The 21,454-nt window shown below is 37.3% G+C and overlaps 1 protein-coding gene across 1 annotated transcript; it reads right to left on the bottom strand.

The window, feature by feature from the left end:
• Window positions 1–1,646: 1,646 nt before the first annotated feature.
• ramp1 (receptor activity modifying protein 1) lies at window positions 1,647–20,833 on the bottom strand (the record flags this gene model as incomplete). Its single annotated transcript, XM_015049987.1, has 2 exons — window positions 1,647–2,998; window positions 20,628–20,833. Coding segments are annotated over 2 exons (462 nt in total), but the record flags the coding sequence as incomplete, so codon positions are not given.
• Between the last annotated feature and the right edge of the window lie 621 nt (window positions 20,834–21,454).

Raw genomic sequence — 21,454 nt, forward strand, 5'->3', positions numbered from 1 at the left:
ACAGACTGACCATTGCTTCTGTCTGGGTATCAGCGGTTCTTCACTTTCAGTGTTCGCCTCGGTCTAACTATCCTCAGGTCCCCTTTGTTCTTCATAAGTTATTCACCAGGGAGAGTCAACTTCTTAATAAAGTCAGTTAGAGTGAATCTTCATCTGTCTCACATCCTTCTGAGTTCAGAGTTTTACAAGCTCTGACATCAGAGTTGATGAAAAATTGAACAATATCAAAGGTCGGAAGTTGGGTCCTTAAACCCTACAATATTACAATTAAGAAATATTAATACCAGTTGTAAAATTTGACATTTTTTGCATGATACAATCTAAGTGTAGCATGTTTTACTGGGATTATTTGTGACTTACTAACAGGAAGCTTTGATCTTTTGTGCAGGCCCTGCAGTAGTCTGGCTGTTGAGACCGAGTTTACCTTAAATAGAGGAGCCACACGGCCCACAAGAGCCCACTTGTTTGGTGGCGTTTTTCCTTGTATCTAAGAGATTTTGTTTAGAAGTTGGGGATAAAAGTATTTTTAGCAAGAACTCAAGTGGTCTCTGCTTCTTTTTTCTGCGTTAGGTCAGTGTGTAACAAGTGCTTTTCAAACACTTAAGCTAACATTAGTTTATGTCTGTTTTTCTAAGCCAGTGCAATATCTGATGATCTGATGATGTTCTTATTCCAGTTTCATTTCTGGAAGGCTCAAAGACTACCTTTACCTAACAGTGTAAACAGTGCAAATCTTGAGGTTAGGGGTAGGAGATCTTTGTGGCTGTAGTTTGGTTCACAAAACTATTCTGGAAGTTGGGTTATGCTTTTGTGAAAAAAAAAAAAAAAAGGAAATGCTTGGCAGGTGATGGAATGACCTTCACCAGTTTGTGCGTCAGTTCCAGTTAAAGCACCAAAGTGGAGCGAGCTGGAAAATTAAAGTCTTGCTGGAGCCTGTCAGGAGAAAGAAATCATTTCTCTACTTAGAAAAAAACCCCTCAGCATAGATAGTTGATTTAGTAAATAATCTCTGCCACCAATTTAAGCATCACTAGCCTCATCATTACCTCCCTTCTTAAAACCTAATCTCACTTTTCTGCTGTGTTTTTAACTAAAAGTACTAAAGTCTAATTGCAAAATGTAGCAATTACCACTTTTCTGGGTAAACATAGCATAAACCTTGTGATAATATTTTTGCTCAGAAAACTTGTGAAAGTCTCCACACAATGAGTGTATGAGTGGATTTTGTTGAACTCCTGTTGTAAACATGGCATGATTAATTTAAAAATAATCTAAAATGTTAGCACTGTTACATTGAAACACACTGGACAGGCAGTGTGATGCTGTCCTTAAAACAAGATACGAACTGCAGTGGATTTCCTCTTTTAATTAATTAGTCAGGTTTGGCTTGAACTTACCTGCACATTTTTGAGGAGTAAAAGGAATTTCTGGTACATAGTGAAAGATTTTTCTCTGCAATCCTAAAAGAAATCATGAATTTAGAGCCCCATCATTAGTTTTTAGCAGCTTCCCGGCCACTGAGGTGCATCACTGTTGAATCACAAAAAAAAAAAAAAAAAAAAAAGAAATTAAAAATCATAATAAAAACTACACATGCTAAACCCCTTCTGTCATTGTATCATAGCAGAGAATCTGTGGTGTGTGTATTCAACACATCATTCAGACATTTTATTGAAAATCTCTTCACAATCACAGATTTCAGAATCAATCAGTGAAAGTCATTCCAACAGAAGTCGTTATATATATTCGTTTCATAACAAACATGGCTCTCCCTCTTTTTTCTTCATGAGGTTTTGGCACAAACTACAAACTGTGGGTGTATCTCAAAGTGTGTTTTGCTGACAGGCAGGTTACAGGTCAATGGATTTATAAAGGAAAAAGAGCATTTGACAATATCAATGGAGGACTAGTTCACGCGGCACACTCTACTACACTGAGAGATCATAAATCAATAGAAACCCAAGGTTCATGATTCACAAACTGCTTTGGGCGATGACGATGCTCAGGAGCGTTGTGCGTTGGCTAACTTAAAGTTACCCACTGCTTTGAATCTTCTTTTTATCTGGAGTTATGTTTTACAATATCATCTGCCCACTGTTTAACCTACTTTCATTTTCATGGCTATATATGTGCAAGTTCTTAAAAAGTAAGCTGGAGTTCGACAATCTTTTCCAAAACGTGCTTCCCGTTTCCTGAACTTACACCCTTGACTTGGGGAGAACTGGTAGTGTAGATAAAATACATTAAATGCAACAAAATCATGACACAATAATCACAAAGCTGTACATCCTACGTATAGTTTAGGTACAGTGTATGCATACATGTAAGGACGAGAATATTTGTGGGTTTCCTGTCAGAGCTTTTAGTCGTCTGTTCCTTTGTTGTTGAAAGCACTTGTTTAATTTTTGTACAATCACATCCAGCATCCTTTTGAGCAGTTTCTGACAGAACAAAACAGTTTTATGTACAATATACTATCACCAGTCAGTTTTCTGGTCCAGATTCAAGTGAACATTGCAGCAAAAGGTGCTCTGTAAACCCAAGAAATGACTCCAATCTTTGAAGATGAAACAAACATGTAATGGACGTTAATGTCTTCACAGAAGTGGAACCTGTTTTTAGGGCCTGGAGTTCATCTTTTTCCTTCTAACATAACCCTTTCCCCAACACTGACACTGTTGTTACCGCGGGGGTGAAAAGCATGTTTTGACTTGTAACGCCAGCCCTTGATTGTTCCCTTTATTAAACAATCCCCTCGCTGCGCTTGCTCCTCCACACCACCAGGGCCGTCATGAGGACGGTGACCAGGATGGGAACCACAATGAAAGGACCCAAGATGCGGTTTGGAGGGTCCCTGAGTCGTCGTCCAGACATTGAGCAGTTATGGAAGTAGCGCCTGTGAACCTGGATGAAGAACTCGTCCACCATTCGATTGGGCCAGTAGCAGTTCATGTTCGATGCCAACAGGTATGTGCAGTTCGTTAGCTCTTCATAGAATCTGCAAGGTAGAAACACACAAAGCAAACCAGTCACATACTGAAAAAAATTAAGACATTTTCTTACCATCTGCTCTCCAAGAGCGCAGATGGTGTGCAGTTCACCATAAGCCATGAAGGAAACACAGAAAACCTGCTGATAAGGACACTCTGGTCAGACAAAGACCCTAAGGATACACCCAGAGCTGTATTTTTAGGTGAAATATATTAGTCTTTGAAAATGGCTCAGGCAAAAACCAGCTCTAAATTATATTACGAACAAGGCAAGGCTTAAACTTTAATATTCACTGACACACTCGACCCAGTCTGACTGAACCTGAGATCTTTTGCAAAGAGAAACTGGCAAAAATGTCATTCTGCATGATCAAATCTGGTAAAGACGTACCCAAACTGACTTGAAGTTTAAATGGTAATGTAATGCTTATGCTAACGGGGTCAGATTTTGATTGGTTGTCAGACATAAAACGAGTCTCTTTGTTTAGGGCAATGTTAAATATGACATTCCTTTGGGAGAATAAGAAGAGTTGGTAACAGGCTTTTCAGCTGCTTCTTCTTCATGTTGTTTTGAGTGTAAGATGCATATTATAGAAAGCTAATCAAAGTATATTTTCGTGTTTTGTCCCCACAAAGAAACCCATTTATCTACCAGCACTTCAACTCAGGTTGGCCTGGAAGCAACACGCATTCTTGTTTTCAGCTGTTAGCTTTCTGACTGCAGAAATACACCTTTACAACGGCCATAAAAGAAGATAAACATGGTTTTTATGAGAAGTTTAGTGGTTCACATAAAAGTTTGTAGGAAAGAGACAGCATATTAGTGTTTTTGAATGTGGAGCACATTTCTTATTTTAATTGCTTATGCATATGGAGAAATTCACACTTTTTTATATTTTGTTTGCTGAAAACATCTGTGTACTGTGGCTGGAAACTTGTTTAATGAGACCTCTGGGACCAACCTGAAAGACTAAAGTTGCAGACCTTAAAAGCAGGCACTTTCTAAAATACTTAACATTCACATTAACAACTGCAGAGTGAGTTGGGTAATTTTCCCTCTGGATGCCTTCAACAAGTGTAATCCATCAGGTTCATGCTTCTCAAGCTAAGAATTTACACTTTGACGTTTGATTTGAGCTACAAAGCTCACATTTAAGATGTTCTAGTAATGACTAACATCTTTTGATGATGCACCCCAGCAACAGGTCGTTTTTTGTGGAACAACAGCTGAAGGCTGTTTGGCATGGCACCATCACAACAGAGCACTGTGTGCAGCTTCAGGTGGTGGGTTCACTCCGTCTGGGTGTTTACGTCTTTCTTCTGCTGTTTCCTTGAAGCTTTACAAATCAGTTGTGGTAGAGAAGGAGAGAGAGAGAGAAAATAAATGAATTCTGGTCCCGTTGCTGGTCTAATGAGCGCCACGGTCTGAGGGGGTGTTTCCGAGTCACGAATGGAAAGAAGACACAGCGCAGTCGAGACAGGAGGAATGAACAAAGAGAGATGCCCTCGGTTACCAGTTCACCCCATGTAGCTAAGGTTAGGATCAAATTCAACCTGACACTGTGGCAACTTGGTGTGTATTTCAGTGTGTATTTGTGTTTCTACACACAGTTCACTGAAGGACTGAATGCATTGCCCTACATAATTTGTGTCAAACACTCATTTTACTATGAAATCTGCTCAACCAAAGAGAATTTGTGTTTATGACCGGCATCCATGTCAGACTCCTGGCTGTAGAGTTATCCTACAGTCATATGGGAGAGTTAGTTCGGTTATGGGGATTAAGGCAAAATCTGTACTTTTGCATTTATTGCTGATAAAATATCTACATAAATACTGGCATAATTAGATTACAGACCTTTAAAAAGCGCAAAAGAGCAATACTTATGAAATATGCAAAGAAATTATGACCTAAAATTTGCATGTCTGGGTTTTCACTGGGTCTTTCTCCAAAAATATGAATGTTAGGTGAATTAATAATTTTCTATTACAGTGTTTTTATATTCTATCCCTTCATCTTGTAAACTGTATAGGAAGGAAACATGGCAAATGAAGTTTACAACATCTACAATCACGTCTGATATTTTCCTCTTGGATCAGTGCTGTGACCGTAGGCTGAGGACACTAATTGGCACAGACATGTTATTGCCGTCTAGTTTTCCCACTCAAACAGAGACATTAGGTCCAAGTTCCTCTGGGTACTCAGTTTCAATTCTCAGAGAGACATTCCTCCGGTCAACCTGACCAGATAACATCTTTTTGGATAAACGATGTGGAATGACGACAGAAAATAGACGATGTAAAGCAGTTCCATGTTTTAAACTCCTTTGACCTTCTTTAAATCTAATAAAAGACATTTAATGAATCACACACTGTCATATAAATCAATAAGAGTAAAAAAAAACATATTTCAAATAAAATTATACATTTAAATTGCAGGTATAGAGAGCTGTTAGCAACTCCTCTGACTACATGCTGAAAACTGAATCTCCATTTTAAAACATGATGCTAAATTTATACATGCATTCTTCTGCCATTTCTGTCATAGACTGGAAAAAAAAGATGTTTGTAAACTTAGTCTGAGGCATAAGGGACCTAATTTGAAACATTGGAAGCTTCAAACCATGCATGCTATTTCTGAAGGAAATACATTAAACCACTCAACATGCAAATTGTGTAAAATAAAAAGAAAAGAACAAGAAAATCATTTTGGTGTAAAAGCAGGCAAACAGAAAAACTAAGAAAGATGCAAATCACCAATAAAAAAGGAGATAGCTGGTTTAAATAAATGTGGTTATGATAAATCCCACCCACCATATAAAAGATATTGAGCAGATTAGTCTGAATTAGGCAGACAAACTGCATCCCGAGTAGTTTGATTTGTTAACTGAGAAGCACCTTGATAGTGAATAACTTAAAGAAACACACATAAAATACTCTCCATTAACTGAAGAACTGATTCAGGCCTGTTCCTTTATAGCATACAGAGACACTCGCAAAGGCAGCTAGCTGCAGAGGATAAGTACGTCAGCAGATACATGTGGTGTTTATAAAAAAATAATGAAGCTTTATGACGAGAAGTGCAGCATTTATCACTGCAAACTGTTGGTGAGTGGAGTTATTCACGCAGACTGCCAACAGACATCGTTATCTCCTGCAGTAGTGCAGTTCAGATAAATAATTCTTGTTCTCAATTCGCTTGCATCCACGTGCATACAACATTCCTGGCGTTCATCTCATATTCTCCACTGGCTTTCAATATGTCACATTTTTCCACCTAGAAAACTAAGACGCCATTTGGGAACGGCCTTTACAGAGAATAACCACACATTCTGGTTGTTTGTATCATTCTGCCCTCCCTGTAACCGCAGACTCATATTAAATTTAAAGCAGATTAAATTCAGCCGTGTTAAAGCTTTCTTGAAAATTACATACAGACCGGCGACATCTCTGGGGTCCCACCATGCTGTCAGTCGGGCGTTTAGTCTGGCTCTCCCTGTGTAAAAAACACTGAAGTCTCATGTTTTTGCATGAAGCTGCTTTGACATCGCAGCAGGTGTTCTAACATTGAGTGAAGGCAACAAATGTTAGGAATAAAACTGTAAAAATGTCTCATATTTCACTGTCATGTCTAGCAGTTTCATACCTGTAGCAGAGTTAGTTTGAAAAACCTCCAAGTTGCAATCACAGCTGCTTCACACAGGACTTTACTGTTGCACATAAGCATTAGTTTATCAGCTAGTGCTAAATGAACTGAAGGGAATCTTGTCAAACTTAAAAAGGTGAATCTCTTATGATTTAGTCATCAAACCGTTACCAGACTGCAACCAGTGAACAATTAAAAGGTCAAGCCTCGTTGTGTTTTCGGAGCTTCGACAACATCAGCCCTCAGGGATGATTCTTTTAACTATTTTAACAGCAGCGATATGCTAATTGTCCTTTTGTTTATTATAATAAAGTGGAACATCTGATAAGATACCCGCTACAAGAGAAGTGGCTCAGGAGGCACCAAAGTCTTTTAACAGGAATCAGCAACAGGAGGATTAAAGATTCATGTAATTTCACACATGAATGCCCATCCACAAAGATTTTACAGTTTCCAGTTTGAGTACATAACCTGATATGACTGTTCTGGTTCTCATTAGAGAACCAAGAGAAACTACTTCCTGATCTCCAGTCCAAATAATTTATTCCCTTAAGGTCCACTGGTAAATTACAGAGTCTGAAATCAACCTGTTTAGTAACTAAATGACACAATGTATTGTTGCTTGCTCATGGTAATATTTTCAATTAATTTGATATTAATGGGGAACTTACAAGTAAACAATATTTGGCTAAAATGATGCTCTTTGGCTTTCAATGTACTAAATTTAATCTGTAATCAAAAATAATTTATAGTGTTTTTATTTGTATCTCAATATGAACCAAATCACAGACATAAAACTAAGGAGTGTAACTCTGAAGAAAGTTTTATGTGAAATAGTCCAAACTCTGTCCAAACATTATACTTCTATTTCTTCTGCAGAAAAAATGTGCTTTAATCTCATTAAAGTTACTGTATAATTAAAAAGTTTTGAAACTCACCAGACATTTAATTGTGGCATTGTTTAACATTTTTTATCTGTGACTGGAGATTCAAACCTCCGAAAGATGGAAAATAGTGCCAAACCTTTAAAATATATTTTTTTTACTATTCTTTGTGAAGTAAAGCACTGCCGTCTGTGTCTTTAAAACATCCTAAAGCTGTTTTTAGTTTGCTGTGTTTCTCAACCAGTAAGAATTCATCTTTCAAATCTTGCTTTGGATTGGATGGAGACAGGAAGTTTTAGCTACTTTACTTTTATTTTATTCTTCGCCATGAGGCAGTAACAAATAAGCTTACCTCACTAACAAAACATTTTTCCAATCACTGTAATCTTGTTCTTACTTATTTACCAGGCTTATCTAAATTTTCTTTAAAATCCTCATGGTATTAATATATTTTAAGACCCATCTGTAGAAGGATATGTCAAGCTCCATCACTTTTTTTCTTGAATTTTATATTACACAAAGAGATAAAACAGCAGATTTATACAATGTGTTTGGCTTCATCACCTCTACTGCAGGAGAAATAATGAATGTGATTCCTGCTCAGTTCTCCCTTTACTTTTATTGATATTTTCATTTCCCTTTTGCATTTTGTGAAATCCAGAATATTGTGTACAGCACCTTGGAAACAATATTCAAATATTGAACTTTTTCACATTATGTACCATTGCACACACACAAATTTAATGTATTTCAGGTGGATTTATGTGATAAATCAACATAAAGCAGTATATAAGGGGGCGAAGGGATCTGAAACGCGTGGCATGTGTGTCTTTAATCTGACATCCTTCAATAAAATCCAAGGAAATCAGCTGTTGCTAATAAATCCAACTGTCCTGTGGAGGAACAAGAGGTTCTTTAGAGAACAGTAACAATAAACAACTTCATGAAGAGCAAATAACGCAGTAAGGAAACTCCAGGGATGAGGTAGTTTTGAAGTTTAAACAAGGTCTTTTCAATCCACCATCTAAAAGTGGGAAAATAACAGGAAGAATACCAAGACCTGGTAGATTTTAGGGTGGAAAAAAAATTTAATTGTTTGTATCAGAACTTGTAGTAAGTTCTGATACTATCTGGGTCCAAAGTCAGAGTTGCAGTCTGAAAATTACCAAAGGCAATTTGCTGAGTAGAGTGTAAGCATCCTGCTTATCACACACACACACACACACACACACACACACACACACACACACACACACACACACACACACACACACACACACACACACACACATGCACGCAGACACCTGAATAAGATGTATCTGTGTGTGAACAGATTATAGGAAGTCTTTTCCGCAGTGGATTTCTGAGGAAAGCACCTCATATGTCAGCAATTATCTTAATTGATAACATAACAATGTTAATAACTATCTATTGAGAGGTAACCTCTCTTTGCCCTTGAGGGCAAAGAGAGGTTACCTCGCCATATTTTCCAAACAATCGTAATTTGGTTTATAGGTTATTGTATTGTTTAAAATATACTTTCACTGTGTGATCATCACTTTTCTCAGCTGAGGAGCTTTGTGTGAGACAGGGACACTTGTGTAAGAAAGAAGCCTACTTATTGAGGAAAGTACTTTTGTGACATGATCTCTTCCTCAATGTCCATTTAAACTCTGGTTACGGAGAGGAGAAGAGGCCAAGAAGCACTTCAGAGATCCAGAACTCAGATGGGAAAATCTGTTAACCCAACTAAAAGGATATTTTCACACCTGATAGTCCAACTGGGGACAAACATTGTAACATTTGTTAAATGTTTGCTTTCACAGAACACTGTGTTAAAAGATCCTCAGAGAAACCTGTTCCCCTTGTCGCCTGTGGTGGCGCTGCACCGAGAACAACAAAAGAAAATGACACAAAAACGTCTGAAAAAAACATGAGCGCAACTTCCTTCATCCTGAAACGTAAACAGAAGTGGAGTGGCGTCAGATTTTAGTGGTTTAGGATTTCTCTTTTGACTTTGGCAAAAGACAACCAGCTTTCAGTTTGATTGCACACTCACACTTTGTCCTTTCTGGACAAATGAATAAGAGTTTGATTAAACAGGGCTGCTGTGAATCCACACTAAGTCATACACTCCAAAAAATATGGGCTTTTTTTTTTTTTTCGGAAGTGACAAAGCAAGTGGGAGAAATCCTTGAGAAGTGCTGCAGTTTCCCACAGGTCATGCAGGGGACAGAGCAAACATGTGGCAGAAAGTGCTTTGGTCAGATGAGACCAATTCGAAGCTTTTGACCTGTAAGAAAAACTCAATGTGCAGCACAAAACTAAGACTGCACTTTGCTCTCTTCACTCATCATCAATGATGTAAAAACATGGTGGTTGCAGCATCATTCAGTGGACAAGCTTTTCTTTTCAGTTTCAGTCAGAGTTCATGTGAAAGTGGATGGAGCTAAATTCAGGTAATCCCAGAAGAAAACCTGCTAGGAGCGGAAAAAGATGGTGGAAAAGGGTGGAGGTTCACCTTCCAGTCAAACAATAACCCCAAACATGAAGTCAGAGATACAATAGAAAAGCTTAGATCAGCATTCATGGGATGTAATATTTTAGTCTAGTTTTGAATCTAGTCAGAAATATATGACATGACTTGGTTATAATATCAACTTAAGGAGGCCAAATACAAGATGACAAGATTTTCAGATTTTTGTGTATACTTTTTTTTTTAATTGTTTGAAAGATGTTGTCTTTGTCTCTCACATAAACCCCAAATTAAATATTTAATACAACAGCGTTTTTGTGACGCTGTATTTTTTGTAGAGCTGTTATATTACTCTGATTTAACAGAATCAAACTAACTCTTGGTCTTATAGTCTAATTGTGACCATTTAGTTAGCTTAGAAACTTGTGAACAACATTTTAAAGTGTCTCAAATTATAAAGGTTATGGTTAAATCATCATAATCATAGGTTTGAAAATATCAGTCTGTCATTAAACTATGTGATATGTTTAATTTGTAATTTGAGTTACTGGAATGAAATAACTTTTCAAATATATTCTAATCCACTCACAGAGCCTGACTTTCAGGCCTCTCTGCGTTGAGCTGCCGCTCTCCTCATCAGCTTCAGGTTGATATCTGGTGATACCTGTGCCAGGTCTGAAGAACCCATCTGTTCTTCAGTGCAGGAAAATGCAAGTTCAGCACAGTTTGTGGTTTCATTTTAAACGACAGACACAGCAGCTTTGATTAAAAGGGACTCTAACATATCGCCGACCTTCAGATTCCTGCCGCATCAGCAGATTTTTGCAAATAAACCTATTTTTCTTTGCAGATTTGTCCTAGTTTATCAGTATTTTGGTGGTTTTATAGTATTGGGACATTTTAGCACACAAGGACAAGGGGGACTCTTATGTCAACATGTTAGCAACATGGAAGCTAAAAAGTTCAGCAAAAACAACCAACAAATCAACCAGCCTACCTACCTACCAACCATGGATTCTTACGTTTGTACAATGTTTTAATCAAACTTTGCATTTTTATTTAACACAAAAACAAATGAATAAAATATTGCTACAAAATCTACTCAATAGACAGAAACTTTAGTTACCAAACCTTCACTCTGCTATTCCCAATGTCTTACTGTTGGTCTACGGGAGTTTACAGGTTCCTATTTGGCTCTCCAAACCAACTTGGCCGACTCCCGTCTCATTAGTCTCTTGGACAGTTGATTTATTTGACCTTTAATCATACAGGTTGTCTCATTGAGATCCAAGATATCATTTACAAGAGACACCCTCACTCTACCTGCGAGCTCAGCCTGGATTTTCTGATTTTAGCCCTTTTTATCTGACATCTTGGTCATGATCCGTATGTCATCATGACAGGTGAGGGTGCATGCAGAGACGACTTTGCTTTTCAGTTCAGCTCATTTCTCACCAGCAGAGCAGCATCTCCTTCACTGCAGAAACGTCTCATAATCTGTCTATCCATCTTCCACTCTCAATACCATCAAGTGAGTGATCCATCTTTGCTCTAGTGCACCATGAAGGTCACAATTTGACGACCCCAACAGAAACCACATCATCTGCAAAAACAAAGATCACCCTTCACTGGAAAGACGTTTGACTTCATGACAAGAATGTGGACACGTCTCATGCTTTGGGTACTAATGCTACGAATGCATAATGTTCTATAAGTCGGCATAAAGAGCACCGATTTTACATGTATCACATGTTTGAGTTTACCAATGTGATTTATCAGAGCTCTTTGACGGACAAAAACAGAGCATTCGAATAGATTCCCTCTTTCAGAACACGTCTTCATTACTTGCATCCAGAGCAGAGAGAGTTCATCCGCGGTTGCTTGGAGAGATCAATTTAAAGAATAAACGGAGAGAAGCCTTCATCTCATACCAAGGAAATCCAACAAAAACTAGGCCAAGCTGTCATTGCAAAGCAAATCAAATAAAATGTTCTTTATTTCGGTACTTTGGTATTCTGCTTACTTCTGCAACTCTTTTTCTTTCCTCTCTGTGTGCGAATGTGTGTCATGAGGCAGATGAGGCAGTGCTGACAGACCATCTCTGAGGCCACACACTATGATGAATGGCAGTTTAAGCTGATGCTATAAAACAATGTCATCAGTTCACTTACAACTATAAAACTAGGCTGTCCCACATGGACTTGTGGTTTGCTCAATTCAGGACATGCTGTTCTGTTCTGACTTGGTAAAACTTCCTGAGATCCAGATCAGTTTACTTTTCTAATGCATCTCAATTGCTGCTAAAACTGGTCCATATTATGTCTTCTGGAAAATATCAACAAAAACAAAGACTCAAACAAATCTCAGTTTTAAACCAAATATGGAAATATACATTTCAGCCTGGATGTCTATGAACCAAGATTATCTTGAAGTGTCTGCTTAAAACATGAAAAACATGTAAGACGTTACATTCTGAAGGAAGCTGAAAATAAAAATAATTACTAGCCCACAGTATGTCTGTATTGTAAAACTTGCAAAGAGCCTAAATATACAAGGATAAATATGGTATTATTTAGATGTTTATTGAGTTTATGTTTAAATATTCTGTATAATAACTGATGAAAAGATTGTAAAACAAAAAGTTTAAGAGAAAAAGAAAAACTCCCACATTAAAGTTTGCAACACACTAACGAAAACCTTTCATTTCTTTTCCAGCCATTCCTAAAATGCTGTATTAATGTGAAGACTGACTACTAGATAAGGCTCAATTAAGGGAAAAACATCCTGTAAGATTTAGTTTGCATTTAGATTTAAGTAATGAAGAAAAGTCTGCACATTGGGAGTAAATAACATAGTTGAGGAGGATTAAAAAGATTTAGATTTTGAGTTGTTTTTGCAGGAAGTGATTGAATTGTTCTGTTTTCTTAAGGATTAAAGACAGCAGGAATGCAGCTTTGCAGTGGCAAGACTGTATAGATCTTGTAATGAATGTGTTCCAGGAGAACTCTTATTTTAAAAGAAAAAAGAAACAAGTAAATATATTTTTAAAAAAACTAAGACCCCTCTCCATCCATCTCTCTCTATTCCTGCGATCCTTGTCCTAATTTTATCAGAGATTTATTGCATAACAACTCCAAGTGCGCAGCAGTCGGAGCAAAGCTGGATATTATCCAGTCATTAGTTATAAAAACACGCAGCAATCCATTCCTAATCACCCAGTAATCAGCCTCTTAATTCACACAGCTCCACAGAGACAAAGCTTCTGTAAGCTTTCAACACTACTTAGCTCACTAGACGTTCTCTGGCCCGGCTTCACGAGTAACCTGATGTGAATTCACTCACCACGAGGGTTTTTAAATTATTCGAGTCGGCTGACAGCATGCATGACTGATTGACCAAAATACCCCCTTAACAATAACACAGCCTGAAGAGCTCGCCCGTAACAAAGGAGTGGAGTTATTTTTAAAACTGAGAGCCTGGAGTACTGAGGCCAAGGAGACAATTAGTATTACTGAAAAACACAATATCAGCATTTGGATTCGTTATTCCACTGTGTTCTGGGTCTCATGCTACTGTGCTGGCTCCAGACTTGAAGCAATACAGGTCATCAAACTATGATACTATCTCACAAAACCTTTTAAAACTTTAGAAAAATCTAATATTTACTATATGGCATAGGTACATAATAATGTTCTAATTAAATGCTTGTTAATGTTAATTATTAACCCATTTACTGAAATGTTGTTGAATAACTTTGTGGTTTTTCCTATGTGGAGAATTAGTAGAGAATCTCTTGGTTATATGTTAGGGATCACTGTCTTGCTTGCTCAGTTTTATCCTAAAATCCTTATCAAGAATGCTATTCCTTAAGTTACATCAGGTCTGTCAGTATTGTATGCTAAACTCCAAGAGAGTGTGCAACCTCATTCCTCCTCTACTAAGGGTGTGTGCAAAGACAGAGCGTTTGATGTTGGTCTCATCTGACCGGATTGTATTCTTCTCAGTAAATCAATTGATTTGTCAAATGATCTAGCATGATTTTTCTTCAGCAGTGGAGTCTTAAATAGAGAACAGGCAAAATTGTCTTTGCGTCTCAATACATTTCTTATTGTTGCCACTGGAAAAACGGTTTATTCTAACTGCATATCTATTTAAAATTCTCTGCAAGAGGTCCTTGTCCTTTGAGCAACTTTTCAGATTTTTCTTTTGACTCCTTTGTCATACGTATTGTCAGGAGCTGATGGTTTTATTGTCTGCTTTATTGTGAAATGATGTGCTTTTAACTTCCTGATGTGACACTTTTAAATGTGGACAGAATTACTTTCTAAATATTGACAGATTTAAGCAATTTCCTTGGTTTTGTATTCAATTTTTTACACACTTCATTACCATGTACTATGAATTTCAAATAAGTCTTCCTAGTGTATTTATTGAAGAAAACATGGATTATGGGAATTGGTACCAATAAGTCACATTTCTTTGGCTGGGCTCATGACTTATTTTAGAAGCTGAAACTTATGTATACCTTTCCTCTTCATGACACATTTTTTGATTGATGGATAATGAAATGTTTAACAATTTCTAAATGAATATGACTTATAATCCAGCACAACATGTTTTTTCTCCTCTTTATGATGTATTTTTTGGCTGATATGACTCATATAAAAATATACTGTGGGGCATCCTGCAGTCTGGAAAATGAACAGCCAAAACTAGTTTGATTCCTGAAAATGTTTGACCTCAAAAACTTTTGCTTTTATCATCCACTTCATAAAGTTTTCACCTAGTAGCTCTTTAAATGGGAGTTACTTGTTAACTTCTTGACTAATCTCAGACATTCTGGTAAGGTAATATAATATATCATACAGTAGTGAAAGTCACTTAACCCAAAAATCCAAACTGACTCTTTAACATCGATTCAAGACAGGAAGGTCAATCAGCTCGGAAAATGTCATGGTCTTCATCCTTTTTATTAATTTCTGTCACCATCTCAACCATCAAATGTCAAGATGAAACTGGCTCTCATGACGATGGCCTCGGGACATCAAGATGAAGATTTTTCTCTGCTGAAGATAAGAAATTCATGTATGGAAATGAAATAATAAACGAACTCTTAGATCAAAGCTATCATGGATTCAAGCAGACATATCAAAACTTCAGCTGCTCAGGCGAGATCTGGCTTTCATGGACCCCTTTCCTTCAGTGAAAGCACTAATCAGGAAGACTGGCAGGAACTGGAGCCAAAGATCCTCAAGTAAAGACAGGAAGTCCAGTAGAAATCTGTGTGTCAATCTGAAACGGCATTTATTATTTGAATCACTCAGATTACTGCTTCAAATGACCTCGCAACACAATAAAGAGGATCAATACTAAAATGGGTATGCATTAAAGTTAGGGTAATAAAGTAAAAAATTATAGACTAAATGTTAGCTGTGCATCAAGCTGTGTCTACTGAGTAAACTTCTCTGACACAAACTGAAGAAACACTTCTACAATAGAACAGTTTGTCCCAGTTTTATAAACCATTTCCTGCAAGTAAAACCTAAAAAAACAAAACAAAAAAACAAACTCTTACACAGCTAAAACACAGTAAAACCGAAGCATAATTGTGTCACAAATGAACAATTTAATTTTACCATGCGTCTCATTTCGTATTTCATTTTCAGGTAATGGTTGGAAGGATTTATTTTAGCTGCATTCAAGGCTGTCAGAAATAATCAGTTTTCTACAAAAACTGATGATTAAAGCGCCGTTTCACAACAAATGTTGTCACGAGGGACTTTGCAAAAATTACATTTTAATTAAAACAATAAATTTACCTGAAAACAGTGATCTGTGGAGAGGGATCTGGAGTGTTTCATAAAGGTGGCATATTCACAAAACTATGAAACACAAGAATCTATAAAACACAAACCTAATATGCTGGATGTGCAATCACATTCAATAAAGAACATGCATTCACATGAGACTTGACTGTTAGATTAAAAGTACTATTTGAATATATCAACCTTTAAGCGACTATTAAATATACTTTCCATTATGTCCACATTTCTGTGTTAAAAATATGATTTTTAATTGATCTGGTGAAATGCTTTAATCTTAAATGTCATATTTTCATTAACTGTGAGCAAAAAAATCATCACAATCATCAGTAATGAAGACTTGAAATCATCAATCTGTCATTTGGTTAGTATAGTTAGCTGAAATGAGTGAACTTTTCAAAAATATTCTAATTTATTCAACATGACTGTATATTAACGGTTGTTGTAACGCTAAAAGGTGAACCTCAGTCTCAAGTCTTTTGATTGTTATAATTTTTCTTTACCAGGATCGTTTTTAATGTCATCCATCTTTGTAGCAACTCTAACCAGATTTCCTTTCCTGGCTGAAGAACAAACATTCCCCACAGGATGATGCTGCCACCACCAGGCTTCACCAAGTTGATGGAGTCAGTTTTCTGCTACACATATCATTTATAACATAAGCCAAAAAGTTCAGATTTGGTTTCATCTCATAATGCGCCTGTGCTGCCTGTGCAGGGTTTGCTTTAATTTGAAATCTCCTCTCAATCCCGTGTAGTTTACATTTCATAGACTTCCCAGGTGCAGACTAAATATCTCAACATCATCTCTGCGTAGGCAGTGACCTCCACCATGGTGGGTGGCATCCTGTGTGGCTTTAAGAAGTTCCTGGTTTGACCTCTCATAGGCTGCAGAGCAGCGAGAGCTCAAGCTGCTGAATGTAAAAAAAAAAAAAAAAAAAAGTCAGGATGGAAGTGATATAAGCAGAAGGAAATAAAATGAAGTCAAAAAAACAAACTTGTGTAACAAAAATGATGCATACTCCACGCCTCCGTTTGATTTATGTTATGAAACTGGTTTTGTTGACTAACCTGGAACGAGTGTCTGATCATGATCTTCAGCAGGGGCACCGCTGATCAATCAGAACGCACCTTTAAATATGAAATGAGACGTGATGGTGGCACTTTATGAAAGAGGAAAACTATAATCATATGCATTATTAAGTTTCCATTTTGCAGCTTTTTGTTTATGGGGTCTCGAGACGCCAGTCAGCAATTCAGTCTAGAGAGGAGCCATCAACATGTTGGAAAATGATCAAGCTGAATCGAATGGCGACATGTCAACGTTCCTCGCCACAGCATGAAGGTTATGCCTCTCCATCTGTCTCCTGTTTGCAGCAACAGAGTTGTCATGATTTCCATCTGCTGGACTTTTTGGTTTGTGCTCAAAGAAATTAATCAAAAGACAGATAAAAATATGTTTCTATCCAAAAATAGATATAGAAAAAGTAAAAAGAAAAAAAGTGTTTAAGGAAGTAAATTTACATCTGGGTAATAATAGATTTTGTTTTGATTAAACAACGGCTGCCATCTGTTATATTCCAAAGGTTCAACACCGCATTAAATCACAGAGCTGCACAGGCGTCCTTTACATATCGGTCAGCAGATACTAGCATCTAGATATGCTAATGTTTGACCTTCACTATAAATAATTGTCTGCAGCAAAGTTATCGACATCAACATGAGAGCTGACTGTACAGAGCTGAAAACGTACACCTTATTGGGAGTGAATAACTGATTTTCCTAAACAGAAGCGTGAATAAATAACATTTAGAAGTTTCAAAAGTCTTATGAAGTCGTCAGCATGAGTTGAAGATAGTTGTAAACTAACAAATATCTAATTTCTACAATATTTCCTTTGGGCTTCATGAATTGGTTGAGACATGTGATGGCCTTGTATCCCTACTGTTTAAAAGCATGGATTATGTTTTTGTTTTGTGCATCTTTGTATATCACAAATTAAAAATTCCTCATGGAATCTCATCTTTTTTGACAATTTTGAGCTGAGTTGGTAGCAAATGAGGGCTTGTTTGGGATGATTTTATATGTGTCAATGTGAGAGATGCATGCATATTGCATATGTATTATTAAATCAATAAAGCAGTCACACAATTGTGACTTAAGTGGATATTTTTAAGACTTAGAAGGCCTCGAGGATATTGAAAAGTAGGTTAAATGCTCTTTATTTATATTTGGCTGAAGGTTCAAATGAGCACCTTGATGATATCTTCAGCATAATGACTGACGAAAATGTTAGCTGTGTCAAATATGAAATAAAATACTTTATACTGGGCAAACCTCAGTGTATAGCAGCTTTGAAATAATGCTGGTTAACGTCCTTTAACTCAACAAATCACAAATCCAAGGACACAACTGAGGAATTTCCTGCTAATGAGTTTTATAACAGCATGGTGATTATCAACGTCACAGAGTCGGACAGAACCTTTAATTTATCGATTGTACCAGTCTCATTGTTCCTGTCTACTCCTCCAGTCTCAAAACGTCCAATTTACACCCTGAATGGCAGTGAGGCCCTGCAGTATTGAGCTGTGAGTAATGCTGCTGTGACCTCTGCAGAGCTTTTCTCTGCCATTTTCTCATTTCGTGCTGGGCTTTGAGGTGACACGTCAAAATATTGACAGGAAAACACACAAGGCCTTTACACACGGTGTGATAACAGCACCATGGCTGCTTGGCAGACTTGGGGAAAACAAATCTCTCATATGTGTCACTAATATATCAGAGGAGCTGGAAAATTTGAAGAAACAATGGAAAGAATATTAAAGTAAGCAGCGAAGGGGAATAATGGAAGTGGAACAAATGTGACAGAAAGCAGCAACGTGACGGTCCCAGTAAACAATCATCGCAAATGAAAAAGGAAACTTTAATTTAATTCATTATTTACTGCAGAAAAACGTGTCTATGGCTGCTCAGTGGTTATCACTGCTGTGTAGCAGCCAGAAGATGCTGGGTTTGATTTCTGACCAGAGTTCATCCTGCCTGTAGCCTGCAAGGTTTCCAGGAACTCCTGCTTCCTCCAACAGTCTAAAAACATGAGACTAACTGGTCTCTCTGAATTAGTGTGTTCATACTTTGCCCTGTGATTGATTAACTAACAAAGGGCTTGATTTGTTTGACAAGGTGCAGTATGAAAGCAAATCGCATCAGCTGAAAATCGAACCGAGTCTAGTGGACTATGAGGTCTGAAAACACCCTTAGGGTCCCATACAAGTTTCCTATTAAAAACTAATTATTTCTGTTAAAGACAGTTTTCAGAATGTTAATGAATTTTGTCTCAAAGAAAACTATATCAGTCTGATTTTGTAATTTAACAAATCAATAGAAGAAAATTTTAAAAAGCTGCAAAATGAATCTCTCATCACTGCAACTCCAGAAAAATGACTCTTGAACATTTTACAAACCATAATGTTCAGCTTTGAAGTAACAGGCTTGTCATGTTTTATTTCTTTCTACTAACTGACTCAGACCAATGAACGTCTTATAACAGCGATTCCACGTTTTTCTCAGAGTTACATGTACATGAAACCTCGCAAGGATTCATAAAAGTAAGTTGGACTGGAATACCACTGACTAATGTCTACAGCAGCGGCTTTAAGAGACAGAATTGAGTGTTTTATGAAGAGGGAGCTGAATATAAACTGACTGAAGTGACAGCTGAAGACTGACAAGAGGGCTGAGGAAGCAGGTCGCCTCTTGACAGCAGAGACGCGCTGAGGAGCCGGAAGACGAGGCAAGCTGGCCAGACGCTCACAGGAGCCGCTCACACAGACTCCAAATGTCACTCGATGTGAATTAGAGATCTCCGAAGGCGGTTCACCCAGAAAGAAAGGGTGAGAGGGGCTAACATTCCTGATGGTTGACCTTTTAACTTAGACAGACTGTATTTCACATTTTGAATCCTTCATTCACTGTAGTGCTTTGTTCTCTTTCACTTTTCTCTCAAAAAAGTGGAAAAAAAAATCTCCATCTGTACTGTAAAGAATTGGTGATTAAAACTCTATTTAGAGGAGGTTTTCCTTCTTTAGAATAATTATTGTTTTGTTTTCCCAAACCGTTCTTTCAAACAAAAATCTCAGTCAACTTCTTTTTGGAGACGCCAAATTGGATTCTCCCTCCAGGATCACATGAGCGGCAGCAACAGTAAAAACACACATTTGATTTGAGAACGTTTGATGAATGCATCATGTTGTGACAGTTTTACTGTTGGAGTAAGAAATGTTTTAGTGTTTATTCAACTGATTAAACTAGCTGATTTTAAATGATAAAATCTGTTGGCACAATTTGGAAAGACGTAGCCTAAAGCATCTTTTACAGTGAGTGCAAGGATAATATTTGTGCATGCACAAAAGATCTTTGTTTATGCCAAAGGCATGCAGCTTTTGTTCTGTCTGACTGTGTGTGTATCCTCTCTGTTTCTCACCCTCCACTTACTCGCTCTCTGTTGTTTCACTCAGTTTTTAATCAACTGTTGGAACGCAACCAAAAACTTGGACAATCATAAAGAGCGGCAATCAAATATAAACAAGTTCACAGCTTTTTCTTTTTTTTTTTTCGTAATGCGATACAACAATGCATCTCTGTTTATTTCTGCAATAAAAACGTGTTTATTCTCCTTACTGCAATGAAACCCAACATCAACGAGATGTGCTGGATGTGCATCTCAGACTTGAAGCTCATTATGTTGTTGTTCTGCAAGAGTAAGTCTGTTTTCATTTCTCTCCTCTGTGCATGTTTATGCTTGATTACTCACTTGGCTGTGTCCTCCCAGCTACACCACTGACTCTGGTCCAGTTCCTGCATGTCTAGCCTGAATCTGGTCAGGCAGAACTCCTCGATCACGAACTCGTAGTGGGCTCCACATCCCAGCGCGGGGGAACACTGAGCCACTGGTGAGAGCACAGCGGGGGGGAAAACAGAGAAAATGAAGAGAACAAAGAAAAAAAGGGAGACAGGAGTTCAAACTTGTTATGGATGCAATTATATTCCAGCATGATGCAGAAAGCTGGATTCAAACATATATGTTTAAAATAATGTAGCACATGAGCTTTAATCATAGCAATGATGTTCAGGTCACCATAGCTGTAGCATATTCAGTAAATTAGAATATACTGTCAGATGAGGCCCATTACTATAAAGCTGTTATTATTATTACCTTTTGAAAATGTACAACTTTCATGCAGGTAGTAAACATACTTTTCATTCAGGCTGTATATTATTTTTTTATTGGTATGATGTAATATTTACATTTTTATTAACTGTAAGCAGAAAATCATCACATTGTGTTTCACTTAGTGAAAAAAAATCTGAAATAAATTGACTTTTGAGTATTATTCTAATTTATTTAATGGGTGTGTATAAACAAAGTACATCCTCTTCACTTCTAAAGCTTCATGTGTAAAGACACAATTGAAATGATTTGGTGAAATGAACGAAAACACACAATAAAATACACGTGTTCAGTATTTATTAAACAAATATCTATAAACATTTCCTTATTCTCAGGTCTGTTTGTGGTGATCTAATTGTGCTCGCTGCTGTTTTTCATGTAAATCTGTACTTGTCTCCATCAGCTATATA

This window comes from Poecilia latipinna, unplaced genomic scaffold (assembly GCF_001443285.1).
Source record: "Poecilia latipinna isolate Pla-1442-1.1 unplaced genomic scaffold, P_latipinna-1.0 Scaffold969, whole genome shotgun sequence".
NCBI lineage: Eukaryota > Metazoa > Chordata > Actinopteri > Cyprinodontiformes > Poeciliidae > Poecilia > Poecilia latipinna.